General features: G+C 40.0%; 1 protein-coding gene across 2 annotated transcripts in view; it reads right to left on the bottom strand.

Moving 5' to 3' along the window:
* Positions 1–19572, bottom strand: part of TXNDC5 (thioredoxin domain containing 5) — a 28118-nt gene extending 8546 nt beyond the window's left edge. The window contains exons 1-6 of one of the 2 annotated variants that reach the window (XM_059466923.1): positions 19414–19572; positions 9430–9579; positions 6561–6666; positions 5167–5263; positions 2756–2871; positions 638–724 (exon numbers count right to left, since the gene is read on the bottom strand). In XM_059466923.1, coding sequence (XP_059322906.1) covers positions 638–724; positions 2756–2871; positions 5167–5263; positions 6561–6666; positions 9430–9579; positions 19414–19544 — 687 coding nt within the window. In that variant the 5' untranslated portion in view covers positions 19545–19572. Of the gene's footprint in view, positions 1–637; positions 725–2755; positions 2872–5166; positions 5264–6560; positions 6667–9429; positions 9580–14019; positions 14235–19413 lie in introns of those variants that run through there. The other variant, XM_059466913.1, reaches the window with a different exon arrangement.
* Positions 19573–20132: the final 560 nt, after the last annotated feature.

Here is a 20132-nt window from a genome sequence, read left to right as displayed (position 1 = left end):
TGAATATCCATTGAATATATTTAACTAATCTTGAAATTGTGAAATATAGTATAAATAACGCTGCAATTTATAATATGTTTATTTACTGCTGTTCAGGTATGTGGTAAATATTTTATCTCCCCATAATTTCAGAATATTTTAGTTCTCTGAATTGCTGCAAGGAATAATGTTAACTGGACCCACAAGATTCTCATTCACAATGTCATGTGAAATGTTTGGGTTTATATAAAAAAGAAAATTTGCATCTCTAGACACCACTCAGCAGATGGGCATCACTTAGAGATGAGACTCTTCTGATACACTTTGTGAAAGTTACATACTTTTTATTATTTCTATTCACAGGTATATTTTTGTGTTCCATATGAAGTAAAATACCATGATAAAGTAAACCCAGAATTCTCTCACACAGTAGCATAACTGGAGATCCTGCTTACAGATTTATGAACACTGTATCAGTTGTTTGCGAAACAGAGAATAAAAATCTTTATCTGTGGACAAACTCTACCTCTTCTAGCACCCAAATTAACATCCAACATCCTTTCTCTCACAAGCAGATTTTTTTTCCAGAATGTAAGCATAGTCCAAATATTATTCAGAGAAAAAATGGTGTGATTTTTTGCTGAACTTGCAGACTCACCTTTTCACCATTCCTAAACCAGAGGAGTGTGGGATAACCACGAACTTGGGCTTCAGAGCAGACTTCGTAATGTTGGGTACAGTCGACCTACATTTTGGGAATAAAATCCAAAACTATTCAGTGCCTAAAATAAACATACAACAAGCATTATAGCCTCCCTTGTTTAAAAGCTCAGAAAAATACAGGAACAAGCAATACAAGGCTTGGCAAAACTCAGTACCAAGTACTGTCTTGAGAATGATTATGTCTGCCTTCCAAACAGTGGTTTGGTTGTATAATTGGGAGGGTCTGTGTGTATTGGATTTATTTTTTTTTTTTTAAGGAGGGATTGGGGAGGGAGGAATGGCTAGAAGGAAGTAGTAGCAGTTACAAAGAACAATGAAGACATAATAAATATTTCAATTAAAAAGTACTTGGTATTCTCAGCTAATAAAATCAGTACATGGACAATGAGACACAAAACACTAATGTGAGAGAGCTTTAAAGTGAAGACACACTGGCTCACCCATTTTTTAAAAAACTACTCTTTAAAGACTTCAGAAGGCATGTCAACAGTTAGCAAGTGAGCTGTATTTCAAGGGAAGCTCCAAGTGCATAGCAACATTCAATTCTAATATAGTCTGTAAAGTTACTTGTTTATAAACTTTTCACTGAAGATCAATTCTAAAGATTAAACAGTGTTAAGACACTATTCCCCCAGATTAGATGAAGGTCATGGTTCAACCTTCTTAGAAACAGTTGTGCTTCCTGTTTACTTACAGACTTAAAATCTTAGCCAAGACATGCTTCAAGATATATTTCACAAGCTATATAGTTACATAAAATTGTCTAGGCATCCAGATGAATCTTAGTGGAAGTATTAAACAGCAACTCTCAGTAATACAAACTGCAAACACCACAGACAACTGATTAAAACTGAAATTATTGTTTGTTTTTCTCTGGGTACCAGAAAATGGTAACTTCATAAAGATACTTAAGCAACTATTTCATCAGACAGCAAACAAAGGTATCAAAAAGTGCAGAAAGATTCAAAGGAGAAAAAGCTTCTGATATTTCATTCTCAGAGGGAATCTAACTTTATAACCACCAGGTCTGAACATATATATATTTGTGTGTCTTCTCGGAAGTTCAACTTGCTTATATATATATATATATCTATATGTATGTCTCCTCTAAAGTTCAACTCTGCTGGCCTGTGCTGTACATGTACAGCATACCTGAATTAAGAGATTTTCAAAAGCATTAAAAAAACCAGTCAAGCTCATCCCTCCTACTGCAGAGGGAGAGTCCCTCTGCAGCACTGACAACACTGCTGCCATGCAGTGTTTCAGGCCACTGTGAAAGTTTAGGGGTGTGGAAGTTGAGCCCAGTCCAGTTTCCATGGTTGGCAGATACAGAGGGATTCCCATCATGAGCCACCTGGACTTAGGTATGGGTCAGCAAATAAAGCCATTAACTGCAATTGCCAGACCACCTCCATACCTCTGCACAGTAGTCACTCCACGTACAAGTAACAAGCTCCCATGGTAAATACACCACAGAACCTGGTTATCAACCCTAAGGGAAATAGTAAAGCAGGACAAAATATCAATTTTTAAGGTGCAAGACTCCCCTGAAACCTTTCAAAAGTTTTATGGGGAAAAAGGGAAAAAAAACCAAAACCAACAAAGAAATAATTCATCATAAATACCCAGTAGGGCTAAAGCTTGTTAAGGAATCCAATGCTGCAAAGTGCAAATTAGAAGTCACTTTCCCACTCAAATTAAATACTGAAGTCTATCAAATTCTGCAAAGCAAATGAATAATAAAAAGCAAATCTCAAAATATTATTCCCTGCATCTGATGTATCAGACTTATTCCCAGCTCTGAAATGCAGAGAGGCAGCTCTGTTTGCAACAAGGCTTTGCTTAAAATGGGCAAGGTCCTGTTAACTGTGGATGTGTGAGAAAAAAACCATGACCATCTCAAAACAAAAATACAAACTGTGACTATTAAAGGATTTAAGAGGTGACAAACAAGACAATTGTGATTTGCAAATCATAGCACAAAAGGCATGATTATTGACTGAAACATATGTTGACACAAACCATATTTTCAAACTAAGAGAGTTTCACCTACCTTACCAATTTTGACAGTTTCCGAATGCTCAAAGACTTGAGCCAGCTGCTCCCAGGTTGGGGCCAAAGCCTTGCAGTGACCACACCAAGGGGCAAAGAACTTGATGAAGTGATTACCTTTTAATATAAAAAAAAAAAGAAAAAAAAATAGCTAATTTGGAATGAACTTGGCTGCAATTAAAGTCGAGGTACTAATCTCAGGCTGCAAATTTATCATGGTATTTCCTGAGTTAAAGATAGGAAATGCTGTGAATCAAAGGCCAGGACAAAATACTTCAGCAATTAGGTTCTCAATACTGTATGCAGTCCCACAGCGTTGCCAAATTTCCTGAAAATTCAAACAGCTTCACAATCTCAAGCCAACAAGTGAGGTAGTAAAACTGATACTTTTAATCTAACCATTTACCTTAGTGTTTAATTCTACCAGTTGCTCTCTTACAGAGTAGAGAGAACAACCAAGGAATATATGTTGATAACAGCATAAATTGAAGTATTAAATTTCAACTTCATGCAATGATGTTTCCTAAGAAATTAAGTCCATTAATTACCTGAAAAATGTTGTTCAGTTTTCCATTTTTCTTTTTCTGCCCTGCTCTTTGAATTTTCATGTCAACTACACAGAAATTTCTGCCTTTAGAAGACGTTCATGGCATTTTACACAGAGGAGAATCCCTGTGCTATCTCCTACTAAGGTTTAGTTTAAAAGTATATATTATTGTTTGAAGAGTACCAAAATATGCAATTTCTTTCAATTCAGATTAATTAATTCAAATTGCTGCACATTTTTGCATACATCAAGGCAAGGCTCTGTTAAATGAAATAAAAATGAACTTAATTAAAATAAGGGGGAAAAAATTAATTTGCAGGAAACACCAGCAACTGGAGAAAAGCTCTTTTTAACAGAATTGTTCATAATCCTTTGAAGACTGCTTTGGGGCTGGTATTACTTGAAATAATTTCTAGTTTGAAGGCTTGTCCACAAAGGTCAGAGGAAAGGCAATACAAAATAACCAGGAAACAAACTGCAGTAAGAGTGTACTCTAACTTGACTGGTCTGCATGTGGAAGACTTTCAAACTGATTGACATACTCTGTATGGGTTAAGCAAACTGCAAAATAGAATTTCACATGAATTAATATGAACACTAGTCAAAATCAGCTATTCTTTACCATGTACTCTGATATACTCTCCTCAATAGACAACAATATAATTTATTTTTGTCCCAGAGCAGCAAAAAGGTGAAAGGAGGCTATGTAAGAACAGAGGTCAACTTTTCTGGTGTAACTGCTAAGGGTCACATTAAATTCAAGCACCGAATTTCTCGTAACTGAAGTCGAGAGAGGACAACACATTTACAGATGATTGTAAACCTGTTTAACCATCAGATATGACCATGAGAATGTCTCCTCTATGAAGGCCAATGGATACATAATAAAACCACTTAAAACATTTACAATGCACTGAACTTTACAGTCTGAGAAGGTAGTTAAGATGACAAATGCTTAGCATATCCCTGATGGCTTGGAGGAAAATTAATTGAGAATTTTGATTGAATTCCACATTAAGCCAGACATGCTGGGAAATTTTAAGTTAGCTGCACAAAATGCTGTTTTACACATGAAAATATTTCTAATGAGTGAATGGTTACTTTAAGAAGTTCTAGTTTGACCTCCCTAGAGATTTAAAATGGGCAAACATTTAATTTTATCCAGCCTTTCTTTTTCAGATAACAGATGGAGAAAGTAGGATCCTCTGTTGTCATGCCAGCCCAACGTTTGTATTCTAAGATTTTGCTCATTGTCTAAAAAAACATCATGTGAGTGGTGAAATTTCCCTTATTAGGTATCCCTCCTGGCATTAATTTTAAAGCTTCCAGACAATATATTTTTAAAATAGCCAAACAGACAAAGTGTTTTGCCCACATTAATTCTGGAGGAAGGAAATGAAACAATATCAAATAAAGGGCCAGACTGGAGTGGGATGGGGGCTGGAAGGAGGAAGCGGGTGGATTACACTTATCCAGAATAACAACCTGGGAGGAAGAACAAACCAGCACCTAGGGAAGGAGGAAATGGGACTTGCAAAAACACAAAGTGACAAGGCTGTGACTGAGCAAGGAGCTCAGGAAAAGAAACAGTTTAGTTGAGCAAGCCCCACTAGCTTCTTCTTTGGCATTAGTAACCATAATTTTACTGCCTTCTGAGTGCTCTACTTCAACTTTCTTTTAGTCTGCAACATGTAATTTAACCAGTGCATTTTAACATAGTTTGCTATGTAGTTACCTCTTTCACTAGGTATTACTGGAAAATAAAAGAGAGAAGGAGGTGTCCTCAAAATGAACATTTCTGGTGTAGACTTCCCACTACTAATGTCTCTGTAACCAAATTTCTCTTGTTTGGAAAAATTAGTTACCTTCTGCTATGTGCATCTTGAAATTGTCTGCTGAGAGTTCATACATTCCTTGCTTAGGTTCAGGGGCTTTTGGTGGTTCCACATCAGATTCAGGGTCCTATTCACAAGAAAAATTAACTTTTATTTCTCTTCTACAATAAATACACAATATCTTTTTCTTGTATCACACCACTGTGTGATAGTGCCATAGACTCTGAAATTTTAAATTCCTAAAGCAATGTCCTTATTTAGCTTGATTTAGGTACCTAATGTTTCCTAAAAACAACTACATGAAAGCAAAAGGTGAAAAGGACTGCCACATAAAAGAGAGATACCAGAGTCTGTGGAATACCAGTCTTTCACTGTGCTCTAGTACAGTCACAGGGCACAGTGATTGCTGTAGCATTCATTGCATCACCATATATTAACACACTTAAATTATATAACAGTGCCTCCAGAGCATCACACATCAGCCACAACTGCCATCACACCCATTTCAGTGGTCTCTGGGCTATTTAAAAATAGTGCAAATGCTATTTTCTGCTCCCCTAGTACCAGAAGGAATGCTGTCTACCTAATGGCTCCATGAAAACAGAAACAGTGGAAATGGAGCAAACACTTAATACATTTAACTTGCAAGAAATTCATGAGCATTTCAGTGAATGCAAGTGCATACTTTCTAGACTATAACCCTAGAGCTGAAAAGAATTTTTTAGGAGCCTCAACGTGTATTTCTTAAAATAATTTAGCATTTAAAGTTCAATTACTAAAAATACCATATTTGTTTAAATGTAATCACACTAACTGTGGTTCAGCAATTACTAAAGCTTTCTCTTGATGAGAAACAGCAATCAAAAATTTAATTTTAGGCAAGGCTTGGCTCCTGTATGTGAATGATACACCTAAACTTAAGGATTTTCCTAGTGATGGTATTAGCCTATCTTACTTAACTGATCATTTTAAACCTTTTCTTAGGCACAATATTATCAGAAGGTAACTCAGCTAAAGATGGCATCCATGTTTTAAGAGGTAATTAAGCCCAACACTCTAATACATTATAAATTGCATAAAAATGCAATTTATAATGTATTAGAGCTAAATTGCTTTTCTCACTCTAGAAACATTATGGCATACAGGTGTCAAATGAATTGACAGCGAGAACTGTATCTTAAAATGTCAAATGTATAGGCATTAAAACTGCATTATGTACTGTAATTTTAAAAGCAGGAAACAGAGAGCAGGTCACAGGATGACCGTTTTAATTAATACTCTGACTTACATGTAAGCTGTTTCAGATTGATACAGCAAACTGACTTTTATTCTCAGGAGCAGATTTCCTCCTGGAAATTGAAACCTAACTTAGAGAAATGATAGATAAGTAAGCCTGCAGAAAAGATTATTTCCTTTTCACTTACAGATGGTTCCTCATTTAGTTTCTCCAACATCCAGTTTTCCAGTGCCTGGAAGTCCCTAGGGCCTTGGTATTTCAGAGGTTCTTGTCCCGGTTTAAGTAACTTTAGCCTAAAGGGTCAAAATGTAGAGAAGAGTGAGGCAACAATTTTCACACCGGAAACATGCTCAGAAAGATAATGTGCTTTGCTAATCCATGGCAATGCATCTCAGGCTGCAGTACCAGATCTCTTGACTATTAACATCAGGCACCCTTTTCAGATTAAAGTGTCATGGCTAGAACTTAGGACCCCTTTTCTTTCCCATGTAAGCTTTAAGGAAATTTTAAAAAGAGAAAATAAGACATACTTAGTTAAAAATCAGCATAGTGTAATATTACTTTGATCAATAAGAAAAAACTATTTTAAAATTGCAGCATTCAGTTCTATTAATCCTATTTCAGTTTATCAAAGAGCATCAATTTTGTTTTGTCCACCTCTCTCCATCACCAAAGGAAAAATATCTAGCACTTATTTTCCCAGGAATTTCTTTCTCACCTTTTGTTCCCTGACTGTTGTTGCAGTGTAGGGCTTGTCATGTGGTATTAAACTGATTAAAAACACACTGAGACAAGTCAATAGGACAAGAGGATAAGTGACTTCTTGCAGGCATCCAGACTTCATGATTGCAACATTCATTAATAGCCATCAAAACATTTTCCTAGACTACGTAAAGCTTCTACTGCAAATTTTAAGTTGAAATTGGAAGTCTGTTTAATAAAGGTGTGATACTGCATTCTGACCTAGTCTTATTTTTTAAAGCAAATCAGACTTTCAATTACTACTGTCACCTAGCCCTCACTTCCCCTTGACAAGCTGTCATTTTGTACTGCTTCTTTAATTTCTTGGAATGTTTTTCTCTCTCTTGTTCCACAGTTGGAAGAAGTGAACATATGAAAAGTGTTTAAAAACCACATAATGCAAATACATTCAAAATAGATAGGAGCTCCCACTGTTATTTTCTTCTCAAGATATTCTTGAATGTTCCTTGTGATGACAGAAAATCAGAATAACAAGGAAGGAAAAAAATTAAAAAGAAAAATATCTAAAACACACATCCTGGCAATATTTTTTGAAAAGTAACAAAACAAATTCAGGTAACATCTTAAAAAAAGATGTTTTCTGCAAACAAGGGTACAATTTCTCTAGTTCAGTTGAAAGAATATTTATTTTGCACCACCAAGTAGTCCTGAGACAACTGTGATAGAAAGTGCAGGGACCAGCTCAGACACTTTTTCTCTGTGGGGATGGAAAGGGGATGCAGCCTTTCCTTTGACAGGTGTTTAGGAAAGCAGTGTAGGGATCAGCATGACCTGAACTTGCAGCAATACCTCTGCCTGAGGAAACTGTGAAACTTCCCATGCTGGAGGTTTTTAGAAACAAGGTAGTTCAAACCAGACTCAAATAGAAAGAGAACTGTTACCATGAATTCCCCTTCATTGCTATATTTCTATATCTAGCAGATGATTGCCTTATTATTTTTAACTTTTCAAATAGATAAGAGCAAGCACTAACTATTGCTATGTATTCAATGACCTTAAAGAGGAGGGAGGGGAAAAAGCCCTCCAGCAATTACACATCCATTGATTTTTTCCTATTCAAAAATCTTTGCCATTCTGTTTCAAGAGGAACAGCACGATAATATAATCTATGCAAACAGGCAATGACAAGCAATGCTCACTTCTGCAGATATGAAAACAGAACTGTAACATTCATTCTTTCTTGGTATTTGTAGTGGAAGCAAGACACACACTGCCCTTAAGGACAATTCCTATCTCAACAAGGACTGTGCTATTTATAACTCAACTTCTACTCAGTCACACTCATCTGCGTCCAAGTGGGTGCAGCCAGGAGCAAATGAAAAGTTCAGGCTGTTGCTGGGGTTGGCAAAAACACCAGACAAAGTGAGCAAAGGGAAGGAAACTGAAAAATAAAGGCTGTGGAAGGGCTACAGATAATCATGGATACAATCTCCACTTATCCCCACTAAGATGAATAATTAATAAAGCAGTAGAAAGGATCCCATCCATATTTGCAAGAAGCTTAAAAAGGCACAAGTGAAAAATAAATCCTTTTGCTCCTTTTCTGTCAGTTTAAAAGGGAACACACATCTAACCCAAAGGCACTGACCTCTCATAGATACTCTAGACCATGCTCTGCACACCAAAGCTGAGCTAGTGACATACATCCTTGATAACAGCATAAACACAGCAACCTTAAAATGCTAGACCAAATATAAGCAAATTTAGCTAGAAAAAAATCCACACAGTATCACCACTGCTATGCTAAGTGATACTATTAATTTATTGCTTTGTGAGCACTTAGTTCACTAAAAATCTAAGAGACCACCTATAAAGCAATTACAAAGGGTGCATTTGTAATTGCATTATAGGTGGTCTCTTAGATTTTTAGTGAACTAAAAACCTTGTGGCAGAAAAACTTGTGGCAAGTTACTTTCAAAAGTACTGTTGGTAGAAACCAGCTCTGTCATGCATATCACAGCTGCACAGTGTACTGTTGCTTCAGAAAGAGGTACTCCCACACAAAAGAACAGGAAAATTCTGGACTTCAGTTAAACACAGCCACCTTCCAAGACATAAAACAGCTTCTTGAAAGAAAAAAAAAAAAAAAAGAAAGAAAGAAAAAGCCTAAGAGTACTATGTATCACATGATACTTGGCAACATTGCAAAAAGGCTTCAAATGAATATAGCAGGTCCAAAGGGCTACAAAGAAACCCAGCAAAAATACAGCTTAGAAGTCAGCTTCAAGAAATTGGCAGAGGATCATGGAAAACTAAAAAAAGAAAAATAGGAGCAGACTTCTTTCTATACTTACGTAGGGTATCCTCGCACGCCAAATTCAGAGCACAGAGGAAGATCTACAGTACAATCCACTTTAACAACATAGACCTGTGGGTTTTCCATGTTGTTGTATTTATCTCCCAAGTCATTCCAAGTTGGCTGGAGGCGCTGACAATGTCCACACCTGTGACAGAAGGGACAAGATACTGTTTAATATCTGCTCCCACTTAGAGGGAAATGAGCCCATGGAAAAGTCATATGCAGAACGGTGGTTTCGATAAATTTAAACAAATCTTTAAATCAAAAGTAAAATGAGTTACATCAGAAATCTTCCATACTCAAGCACTGTTACACTAAGCAACAGCAAATGCTATTAAGAACTGCAGCATGCTGCAAACACATCTCATGTAAACCTCTTGCTATTCTCCTTTTACAGTACAAATCCTATGAATACCCCCCAAACTTAGTAAGGTTATTAATCAAAGCCCTGTCAGTCTTCCAGCATTCTAGAAAAATCCTGCAAGGTTGCCCCGCTTTCTTTACATTCTAATATTTCAAAATTCCCCCTTTTTAGCAGTAGATAAGAAAATAATAGTTTCTAGCCTCTTTGTAATGCCACTTGCACTTCCATGCTTCAGAGGAATTGTAACACACAAGTCAAGAAACATCATATCCAATTTTGTGATACAGTTTCCCAAAATTTTGACGACTTTTGTGGGTCACTTCCAACTCAGAATATTCTGTGAAAATCCTCCCATTCTATCCTCCCATTTCTGCCCCAGCAGGACACCATCAACTCTTTATATCTGCAGACACACAGAAAACTGGCCTCATACAGTTCCTGCAACAGCACCGCCCAAAAGCAAAAAATAGCTATTATTCTTCTCACTGTTTTCCCAGTCTTTCAAATCATTATAGCAATACTGTATTCCTCAAAGTATGGTGGAAAGTTTTAAGGAATGGATGTTCATTTCTCTTTAATGTCTGCTTTTGCCAACCCTCCAAGACATCTAAGAAATACAAAGCTGGAGTAACAGAAAGCATTCTCAGACTGACAGCATGAAAGCAGTTATTGCTTGGCATGACCTAGAACATCTACTTTGTAAGTAACAATTAAAACACCAGCAGGACTTTGGAGAACTTTGCTTGGACTTAAAATAATTTCACTCATACAAACGATTTTGAGTACACTTGTAGGAAAGTTGTATGGATTCACACCTTTCTATCCTGAGATCATTGAGAGATAAAACCAACCAACCAAAAAAAAAAAAAAAAAAAAAAAAAAAAAAAAAAAAAAAACCCTTGAGATAAAACCAACCAACCAACCAAAAACCCCCTTTCTTTAAGATAAAGAATTTTTCCTGATCTTAATAAGGTCCTGTAACAGCCAGGTACTGTGGTTCACATATGCTCCTGTGATGTGGCTGAATACAATCTCCTATGTGATCTTATACTGAATTGTCCTGGTGAAGGGATACAATGTGTTGTTATTAAAATCAAATATTCCTTAAATATTTAACTTCTGACTGAAGTCCCTCCATAGTCAACTCCTTCACAGAGCTTGAATTAAGAGGAGGATTTTGGATACTCTGATCCCTTCCCCTAGCAGATGCAGTGATTCAAAACACCAAATGAATACTAGCTGGTGTTAGAGAACAGAGCATGGAAAACTAGGTAAGGCAATCCCAAGTAATTAACCTCCTGTTTTTTAAGCACGACAGAGCTGCCTTGTCCCTACTTAACACTGTGATCTCTGCTATACACACCCCTTTCCTTCCTTCTTTGGATTATGGAAGCTAAAAATGAGAATAAAGCAGGAAAAATGTTCCTATCTGAATCAGTAATCGACTAGTTAGTCATTCCCAGTTTGAAAAAAAAAAAAAAAACCAAAACAGTATTATATAGAAGGAAATACATGATGGTCCTGAAAACACTTTTTCTGATGTTTCCAAGGAAATATATATAAAACCAAGGAGGGCAAAATCAAAGAACAAGACCATGCAATATCACAGGCTTGCCTCAACCCCATGCACCTACAGAGTCCTTCACTGCTGCTACTCTACAACACATCAGTGGGGCTGGAGGAGCTGCTGGGGACAGTGGAGACCTGGGTGTCAATGATGAGTTCTGCTCTTTTATCCCTAGATGATCTAGAAAGTTGTAAGCATCCACAACCTCCACTGGCAAGCACAAATGAAGATCCAAAAGAGACAAACACAGACATTTATGGGGGTCACTAGTAGAACTTGAGCTCTGCAGCCATCAAGGGCAACTCCACAGTAAGGTACAGCTCAAATCCTTATCCAGTTAAAAACACAGACATGGTTTAAGCAGCCCAGAACCATTCTTGCTCTGCACAGAATAATCCAACTGAAGTGAAATCCAGCCAACAGCTCTATTCGACAACAACAAACTCTGGTGATCAATTCTGCTGCAGCTCAGTGTGCTTGCCAGATTTACCAAGTAAGAATATATGTTGAAAAGACCTGTAAGAGTCAAAATAATGACGTAAAGCTACTCAGTTGAGATGATTTCCTGCTAAGGAACCAGGGGAACCTCCCTCCTCTGTAGAAATGGAACTGGTATGGCAAACAACTTAAGAATACTTTGTGCCACCAAGAAAGTAACCTGTTTTGTCTCCAGGTGTACCTACCAAGCGGGACAGCCTTCTGAACAAAAATCTAATGACATCTGATGGCAAGGGGCTTGGAATGATGTAGAACCCCACCAGTGCCACTACTGTTTCTGAGTGAGGCCCTCTGCTACATTTGTTTCAAGAACCTGGAAGAGATGGTGCTGGCTCTAACCCAGCTCTTACTGGTAGCATTGAGGATGCAACATTAGCAGCGCCTACATAGATCTGAAAGACAATCCCAGCTGGATGTTGGGCTGTTTGCCTAGGAACTACAGACAACAGCCTGTGGGAAGCATTGGGAGATTAGCACATCACCTCAGAACAGGGCAAGAGGCTCTAACACAGAGTCCAGGACTGTCAGGCTGCCCACCCTGATCCCACTGACAATTAAACTACTGGTGTAGTGGTATAAGCAACTCTCCCAGGTACTTGGATGTTCCCTTTGCTCTGCTCTTCCCTTGGACCTGAAACCCAGCCCTACTGCTGCCTGTCAGGAGCCAGACATCCAGACCAAGGGCCCTGAGGCCAGGACCAGAGATCTGGAGGAGATTTGCTAAGGATGCAGAGAAAATCCAGAGAAGCTGCAACAAATCTGGTAAACAACACTGTTCCCTCACACTTAAGTTGAGCAGAGATCCTCAGCCCTCCCAAGGGCACAGCGTGATCCAAGTGGGCAAGGCCAGTGCTCCCTTTGATCTGTGCTGAGGATATGCAGCATACACTGGATTCTGCAACAGCCCTTTTGGCAGAGGGCCTCCTACAAAAAGTGTCTTGGGATAAGAGAAAGCTCATCTGCTTTCAGGGATGCCTGTGAAAGAGTCACTCAAGGTGTGGATAGACATAGATATCATAGACACAGATATCATTCCTGCTCTGCATGGGCATTTCTCAGGTCTTACTGCACTCTCAGGCAAAAGTCCTTCACCAGCAAGTCAGGTGTCATCCACTGTTGTGATCTTCAGAGAACAAAGGCATCTGCTCTTTCAAGCTTTCACTTAAAATTTTCACATGGCATAAATAAGTCAATGTTAATAACAAAAAAACGTTTTCAAAGGAAATGCTTTCCTGCTATGGATTTCAAAGACTCTCATATGCCTAAATGGCACCGCATAGCAATGGATAACTTTGGATCAAAACACAACTTTTGCACATTGTTCCCTAATCTAGATTAAAGAAAATTTGGGAGGAAAAATAAAAAAGTAAAAAAGAAACCTAACAACCCTAACAATAGAACTCCGAATAACATCTACTGGATATCAGTAAGATAAAAAAGGGTAGGGGAAGAGGCAAAGAAAAGAGAAGAATATGAACAGCCATGAGAAAGATTCAGGCATGAGAAGTACTGTGCTGTTGACTAGGAATATCGAGTAAAGCACTGCTCCCTCGTTAATCTCAACCATTTTTGAGCCAAAAGTACCAGTCCAGGACAAAAGCCCAGTGGGTCTCTCACAAACCCAATAACTCTCCAGCTCTCCTACGGGTACCTGTGGCCTCGGGGACACAGCACGATGGTTAACACAGCAAATTTACCCTTAAATTTTGTACGTGCAAAGAGAACATGGATTCTGCAACGAAAGCATCTGCGAGCTGGGCTGGGGGGCCCAGGGTGAGTAAGTGACGGTGGCCAAGCTGCGACTGCTCTCGGTCTCTTTGAGGCGCGCCGGAGCGGCTCCCCCGCACCCCGGCCGGGGGCGGCTTCGGGCGCCGATGGGTTGGACCTGATGATCTCAGAGGTCTTTTCCAACCCAGCCGAGCCCGTGGCTCCGTGACGGGGGCGGCCGCCGCGGCCGGGGCCAGCACACCGGGGGTCCCGCTCCCCGTCCCAGCCCCTCCCCGCCAGTCCCCCCCCCCAGTCCCGGGGCAGCGCGACCCCGCGGCCTCCCCGCCGCCCCAGCCCGGCCCGGCCCGGCCCTGCCCGCCGCCTCCCCCGCCACGTCAACGGGGAGGAGGCGAGCGGAGGGCGCGGGCCGCGCCGCGCTCGGTACCCACCACGGCGCGAGGAACATGACGAAGTGGGGGGCGGCGGCGGCGCCGTGCCGCAGCATCTCCGCGCTGTAGAGGTGCCGCCCGTGCGGGTCCCCCCCCGCCGCCGGGCCCGGCCCCGGCTCCGGCTCGGCCCGCGCCGGGCGGCCGCAGAGCGCGGGGCCGAGCACGGCCAGGGACAGGAGGCGCCACCACGCCGGGCCGGAGCGGAACGGAGCCATGGCAGCGGCGGAGAGAGCGGGACGAGCCCCGGCGGCCGCTGCCGCCTCCGCCCCGCCCCGACCGCGGCCCCCGCCCCCGCCCGCCTCCCGGCACCCCCGCACGCACCGCCGGACCCTCCGGCCGGGAAATACAGCACTCTGCAAAAGTGCTGCCTGTGCAGCGCCCGACACCTATTTCTTATGCTACTCATTAATTAAATTGCTCTATGCATCCATATTAAAGTCTAAAATAATTGCAGATTTTATATTTTTTAGTACTGAAACATGCTCATTTCTGGAAATCCTTAATTTTATGAAATTATTTAAATACCATATAATATCTATTTTTGTATTATATTTTGATCATATTGATTCATAAATCTACATTAGAATTTAAAACAATAGCAATTTTAATATATTATTTATAAATGTATGTTTTATATTATTATAATATATAATATTGTAATTATATTGTAATTATATTCTAATCATAATGTCATATAGTATCATATCAATATCTTTATTTTATATATATAATATTATAATATTTCTATAACACATAATATCTTTTTATGGTACATATTAATTATATTATATTATATTATATTATATTATATTATATTATATTATATTATATTATATTATATTATATTATATTATATTATATTATATTATATTATACAACTATATATAGTATTTATATTAATTATTAATTATTATAGTATGTATATTGGTAATTATATTAATTATATTAATTATGATAATATTTATTTATATTAAAATTTCAATTAATAGTTTTGGGGTTTATATATTTACACACACAGACATACTGCAATGAAGATTTTTGTGCAATAAATGAGTGCTGAGAAAGCAGGTGTGGTGGTACCAGCCAGGTCAGTAATGGTGCTGTGCCTCTGGGAGAAAGCCTGGCCCCTGAGGCTCTTAATCCCAGCTCCCTGCCCAGCTGGAAAGAGGTCTCCATTCCCTTGGCTTGGTTCCCTTACTTCTGAGGGAAGGGAATAAATGGGTACCCACACTACCTGAGGGTTTTTGAGCTGCAAGAGAGTAATGATAATCAGTAAACAGTAGTAATAGTAGCAGCAAATAATACAACAAGGAGATCAGTATGAGGTAGCTGCAAACTGATGTAACATGGGAGAGGGAGGTTGTATTTCATGGAATCACAGAATGGTTTGGAGTCGAAGGGGCTTTAAAGATCATCTAGTTCCAACCGCCCTGCCACGGTCAGGGACACCTCCCAATAGAAAAGCCTTATCCAACCTGGCCTTGAACACTTCCAGGGATGGAGCATCCACAGTTTCTCTGGGCAACCTGCTCCAAGGCCACCCCACTCTCACAGTAAAGAATTTCTTCCCAATATCTTATCTAATCTAAACCTACCCTCCTTCACCTCAAAGCCGTTACCCTTGTCTTATCATTCCATGCCCCTGTAACAAGTCCCTCTCCATGTTTTCTTGCAGGCCCCCTTTGGGCACTGGAATGCTGTTCCAAAGTGTCTCCAGAGCCTTCTCTTCTCCAGGATGAACAGCCTCAACTCTCTCAGCCTGCCTTCATAGAACAGGTGCTCCAGCACTCTCAGCACCTTTGTGGCCCTGCTGTGGGCTTGTTCCAAGAGGTCCATAACTTTCTTGTGTTGGAGGTCCCAGAGCATTTCTCTATGCTCTTCAATTTTAATTATTTTTAGTTTAGATTTGAACTTCAAATCCTTGAGCTTGCGATAGTGAAGTGGGTAATAATCAGGGACTCCCCTTGTCCATTTTTATGAAAAACTAAATAATTCATCATGCACATGTGCATGCAGACACATATCTGACCCTTGTACCTGCAGTGGTCTGTGCTGGTGCAATGTCAGGACTCAAAACCAGCAAGACAGGCTCCTCCTGGCACTGCTCTGCTCGCTGACAAGCTGCTGCTTGCAGTCAAGTGCCCCGACAGGCAGAGCTCGCTTCAAATTTTGTCTCCAGACTCCTTCTCCCCCACACCATCCCATCACTGAATGCTTCATTCTAACATCACCTCTTCCACAGGACTAACACAAGGAAGGAGCTGGCTCTGCTGGCCATGTACTTGTGTAACATCCTTCTCATTTCCTGGGCTGGTTTTTGCTTAGAGCCTGTGCTGACTGATTGCACAGCTCACTTTTATGCTACAAAGACCATCCTTAGAACCAACAAGAATCACTTCTCAACCCCTCCCCACCCCCTCCAAAAAAAAAATTAAAATAAGAGATATCTTTTCTTTGAAAATTTTTAATTGCTTTCTAAAGCTATAATCTGCCTCAAAATGATCAACTACAAAAGGATCAAACTACACTTATCACCAAGCTAGAAGAAAAGGCAAACCTGAAGTCTCCAGAAAAGTAGCTAATCACCAGAATCAAAATTTAATTTCAAATCACTAAGATCAAATACAAGGCAGTAGCCCTTTTTTAAACAAAGTTTCTTTCTGTGGTGTTCAAATTAAGTGACTAATTATGCATAAAAAAAGAAAAAAAAAAAAAAAAATAAGTGCAGGTTACTTCCCTCTTCAGCATATGAAAAAAGTCAACAAATCCCCTAAAGGAAAAGGCAGTATCAGACAGGGTGAGAATGACTAATTCTCAGACCTTTTGGACTACAAGTGCTGATACAACCAGGTGAGTTTTCTAACCACAGAAAGTACCTCCTGTTGTTAAGAGAGCTGTTTCTTTTCCCCAAGAGTGTATTTTTGTTCTGCTTTTTCTCTGTACATTTACCATATTTAAAAATAGACATTTAAATTACAGATCTTCTTACCTTAATTAAAAATGGACTAATTAAAAGCTGTTTTAGAATATTTTTTTAATGAACATGTGGAATTAAGTCTTCTATCTATGGTGCATACCACAGAGAAAGGGACAGCAATGCATCAACACTTTCAACAGAAATGTGTAATATATAATATTCCCTAGAGGAACAGGTACAGATTATAGTTAAGCTCTTGTGAATTAGCCAGAACTACTGCTAGGTTAGAACTGCCAGTAAGAATAATTCTTTCTCTGAGAATAGCTCTTTCCTCTCCATAAAATGCTTGTAAGTTTAATATTGCTTATATAAGTTAGTGTTTCCTGCTTGCTGATTTGCATTTTGATTAAAACTCAATTACTTTGTCCAACACCTCACTCCAGCTCCCTGCACCCTGTGCCTGTCCCAGAGTAAATGTTATGGAACAGCTGAGAAGGCAAGACCTAGGGCAAATACCCCAAGGATGAAGAGCCACCAACATCAACCACTTATGCCTGTTCCAATTGCTTCTCACTGGTGAGCAGCTCACAGCAGCCCATTTTGGGTGAGAACATGCATCAGGAGGTAAAAAACATTAGGAAAGACAAAGCTACAGATGGTAGCTGATGGTTGCAAAGACTGATCCAAACTAACTCCTAATGGAGAGGAAATTGCCATTCACAGCAATTAGCCCACAATGTTTATAAACATGAGGGCTCGTCCTGGGATGTCACAGTCATTGCTGATTCTGACTCCCAGTGAATCCTACAGCCCCTGTGCACATATGCCATCTCCCAACGTCCTCCCAGCATTCTCTTGATCTCAGTTCTGGATGCACAATCTCAAAATCTTTGCAGAGAAATAATTCTGATACCTCAAGCCTGGCCCAGTGCCTCTTAGCTCCCCATGCAGCCAGCTCCTTTTGGCTAAGAGGCACCACCTTATTCCTGGTGGAAGCTTTGACCTGCAGAGGTCAAACAGGAAAAACAAACTATTTATCCACATGTGCTTGGCCAAAGAAAGCCCTTGCTGGGTAGTATGTGCTCAGGGAGGCTGTGCAATGCATAGGTCTGATGTAAATGCTTTGTAGAACCAAGGAACCTAGGACTGAAAAAGACCTCAGAGTGGATGAATTTTAGTCTTCATTCTGCCATATAAATAGTATCATACAATCCTATTTGTAAACTACCCCAGCTTTTCTTTAAAACAAGCAAAAACTCAGAGGTTTTTTTTGCCTACCACTCTCTAAAAGTTAGCTCCTTACCTAGGATTATGAACTTTTTCAAAGTCAGCCTATATTTACTTATAGCTCATTCATACCAGGGCATTTCTCTGCCAGCATTGTCTTTTCAATGAAATACTCTTTTCCCCTCTGACAGTATTTAGAGGTAGCAATGACCTTTCTCTCTTTTGTTCTGCTCTTACTAAACAAGCCAACGGTTCCCCTTCCATTCATGCCTGAGTACCATCCCACAAATCTCCTGCACAAATCAGACTGGCAAATAAAAACAATCATTCATCCTCTCATTCATTCCCACACAGCTGAGCAGCAAATGTGTGTTCTAACACTTGCACATCTCAGTCATCTTAGGCCCAGTGTTAAATGCATTTCAGAAATGGGACTAACATCGAATCTGAGAGTCTGACTATTTTGCAGATGTTTCCCTTTCCATTCATGTCACAGACAACTACTTCCTCTTGGTGACTCAGACCTGAAAAGATGATATTATGTATGCATTCAGTTTGTTTCGGGGTTTTTTAAATGCCATTTTCTTGCTGCCAGCTAAAGCAATATACAGCAAAAGACTGCCCTGCTCGATAGAGCCCAGAAATAGGCACTCTGACACACACACACCCCTCTGCCTGGGCTGCAATGACCATGACATAGCAGGGTTCCTTAGAGCACCGAGGAGGGCATAGAGCAAGCTCACTACTCTGGACTTCAGCAGAGCAGACTTTGGCCTCTTCAGGGATCTGCTTGGTAGTATATCATGAGATCAAACCCTGCAAGGAGCCCAAGAAAGTTGGTTAACATTCAAGGATCCCTTCCTCCAAGTTCAGGGATGATGCATCACAACAAAGAGGAAGTTGGGCAAAAATTCCAGGAGGACTGCATAATGAACAAGGAGTTCCTGGACCAACTAAAACACAAACACAAAGCCTACAGAGAGTGGAAACAGGAACAGGTAGTCTGGGAGAAGTACAGAGAAGTTCTCCAAGCAAGCAGGGACCAGGTTAGAAAAACTAAAGTTCTGAGAGAATTAAACATGTCCAGGGACATCAGGGGACAACAAAAAGAAAAAAAGCTTCTATAGGTATGTAGGTGATAAAAGGAAGAATAGGGAAAATGTGTGATTTCTTCAGAAGGAAACAAGAGACCTGGTTACCAGAAAGACGGAGAAGGCTGAGGGAGAAGACATTTTTGCCTTGTTCCTCACCTGCAAGGGGTCCCGTGACACTGTCTGAGCAGCAGAAGGCAAAGGTGGGGACTGGGGGAATGTAGAACTGCCCACTGTAGGAGGCCAGGTTCAATCAGCTGAGTCCAGATGACCAGAGGGACACGACCCATCACAGGATGTTGTGCTCATCAATAAAAGCTGGGAGAAAGAAGGAGAAAGAGAGAAGTTCAGAATTATGTAATTTTTCTTCCCAAGTCACTGTTATGGAAGATGGAGCCCAATGCTTTTAGAGAGAGCTGAATATTTTCCTGCCAATTGCAGGAAATGTGTGAATGAAAAGTGTGAATGAATCCCATATTTTGCATTGCTTGTGAACACATCTTTTGCTTCACATACTAAACTGCCTTTATCTCAATCCATGAGTTTTCACACCTTGAGCCTTCTGATTTTCTCTCCCATCCCGCTCACAGGGAGTGGCCATGAAGCTGTTTAGGGGCAGTTCCCCACTGGAGCTACACCAGAACATTTACCAAACTACTTTTGTAGATACTTTTTTCAAAAGTATCTACAAAAGCCCAAAAGCCAAACCAAGATATTTTTTCCAATATTTTCCTTTTTTTTTTTCCTCCCCTTCTTGTTTGGGGAAATTTTGGAGAAGCTTTCTAAAACTACCCAAGCTGTACCTTCCAGTCACAGTCAAAGGCTGTACTGAGAAACTTCAATTTAATGCTTGTTCACAGTAATTTGCAAATATTCAG

The sequence above is a fragment of the Ammospiza nelsoni genome, chromosome 1, assembly GCF_027579445.1.
Source record: "Ammospiza nelsoni isolate bAmmNel1 chromosome 1, bAmmNel1.pri, whole genome shotgun sequence".
In the NCBI taxonomy this organism is placed as follows: domain Eukaryota; kingdom Metazoa; phylum Chordata; class Aves; order Passeriformes; family Passerellidae; genus Ammospiza; species Ammospiza nelsoni.
The sequence above is the reverse complement of the archived record's forward strand: the minus strand, read 5'-3'. Positions and strand labels throughout refer to the sequence as shown.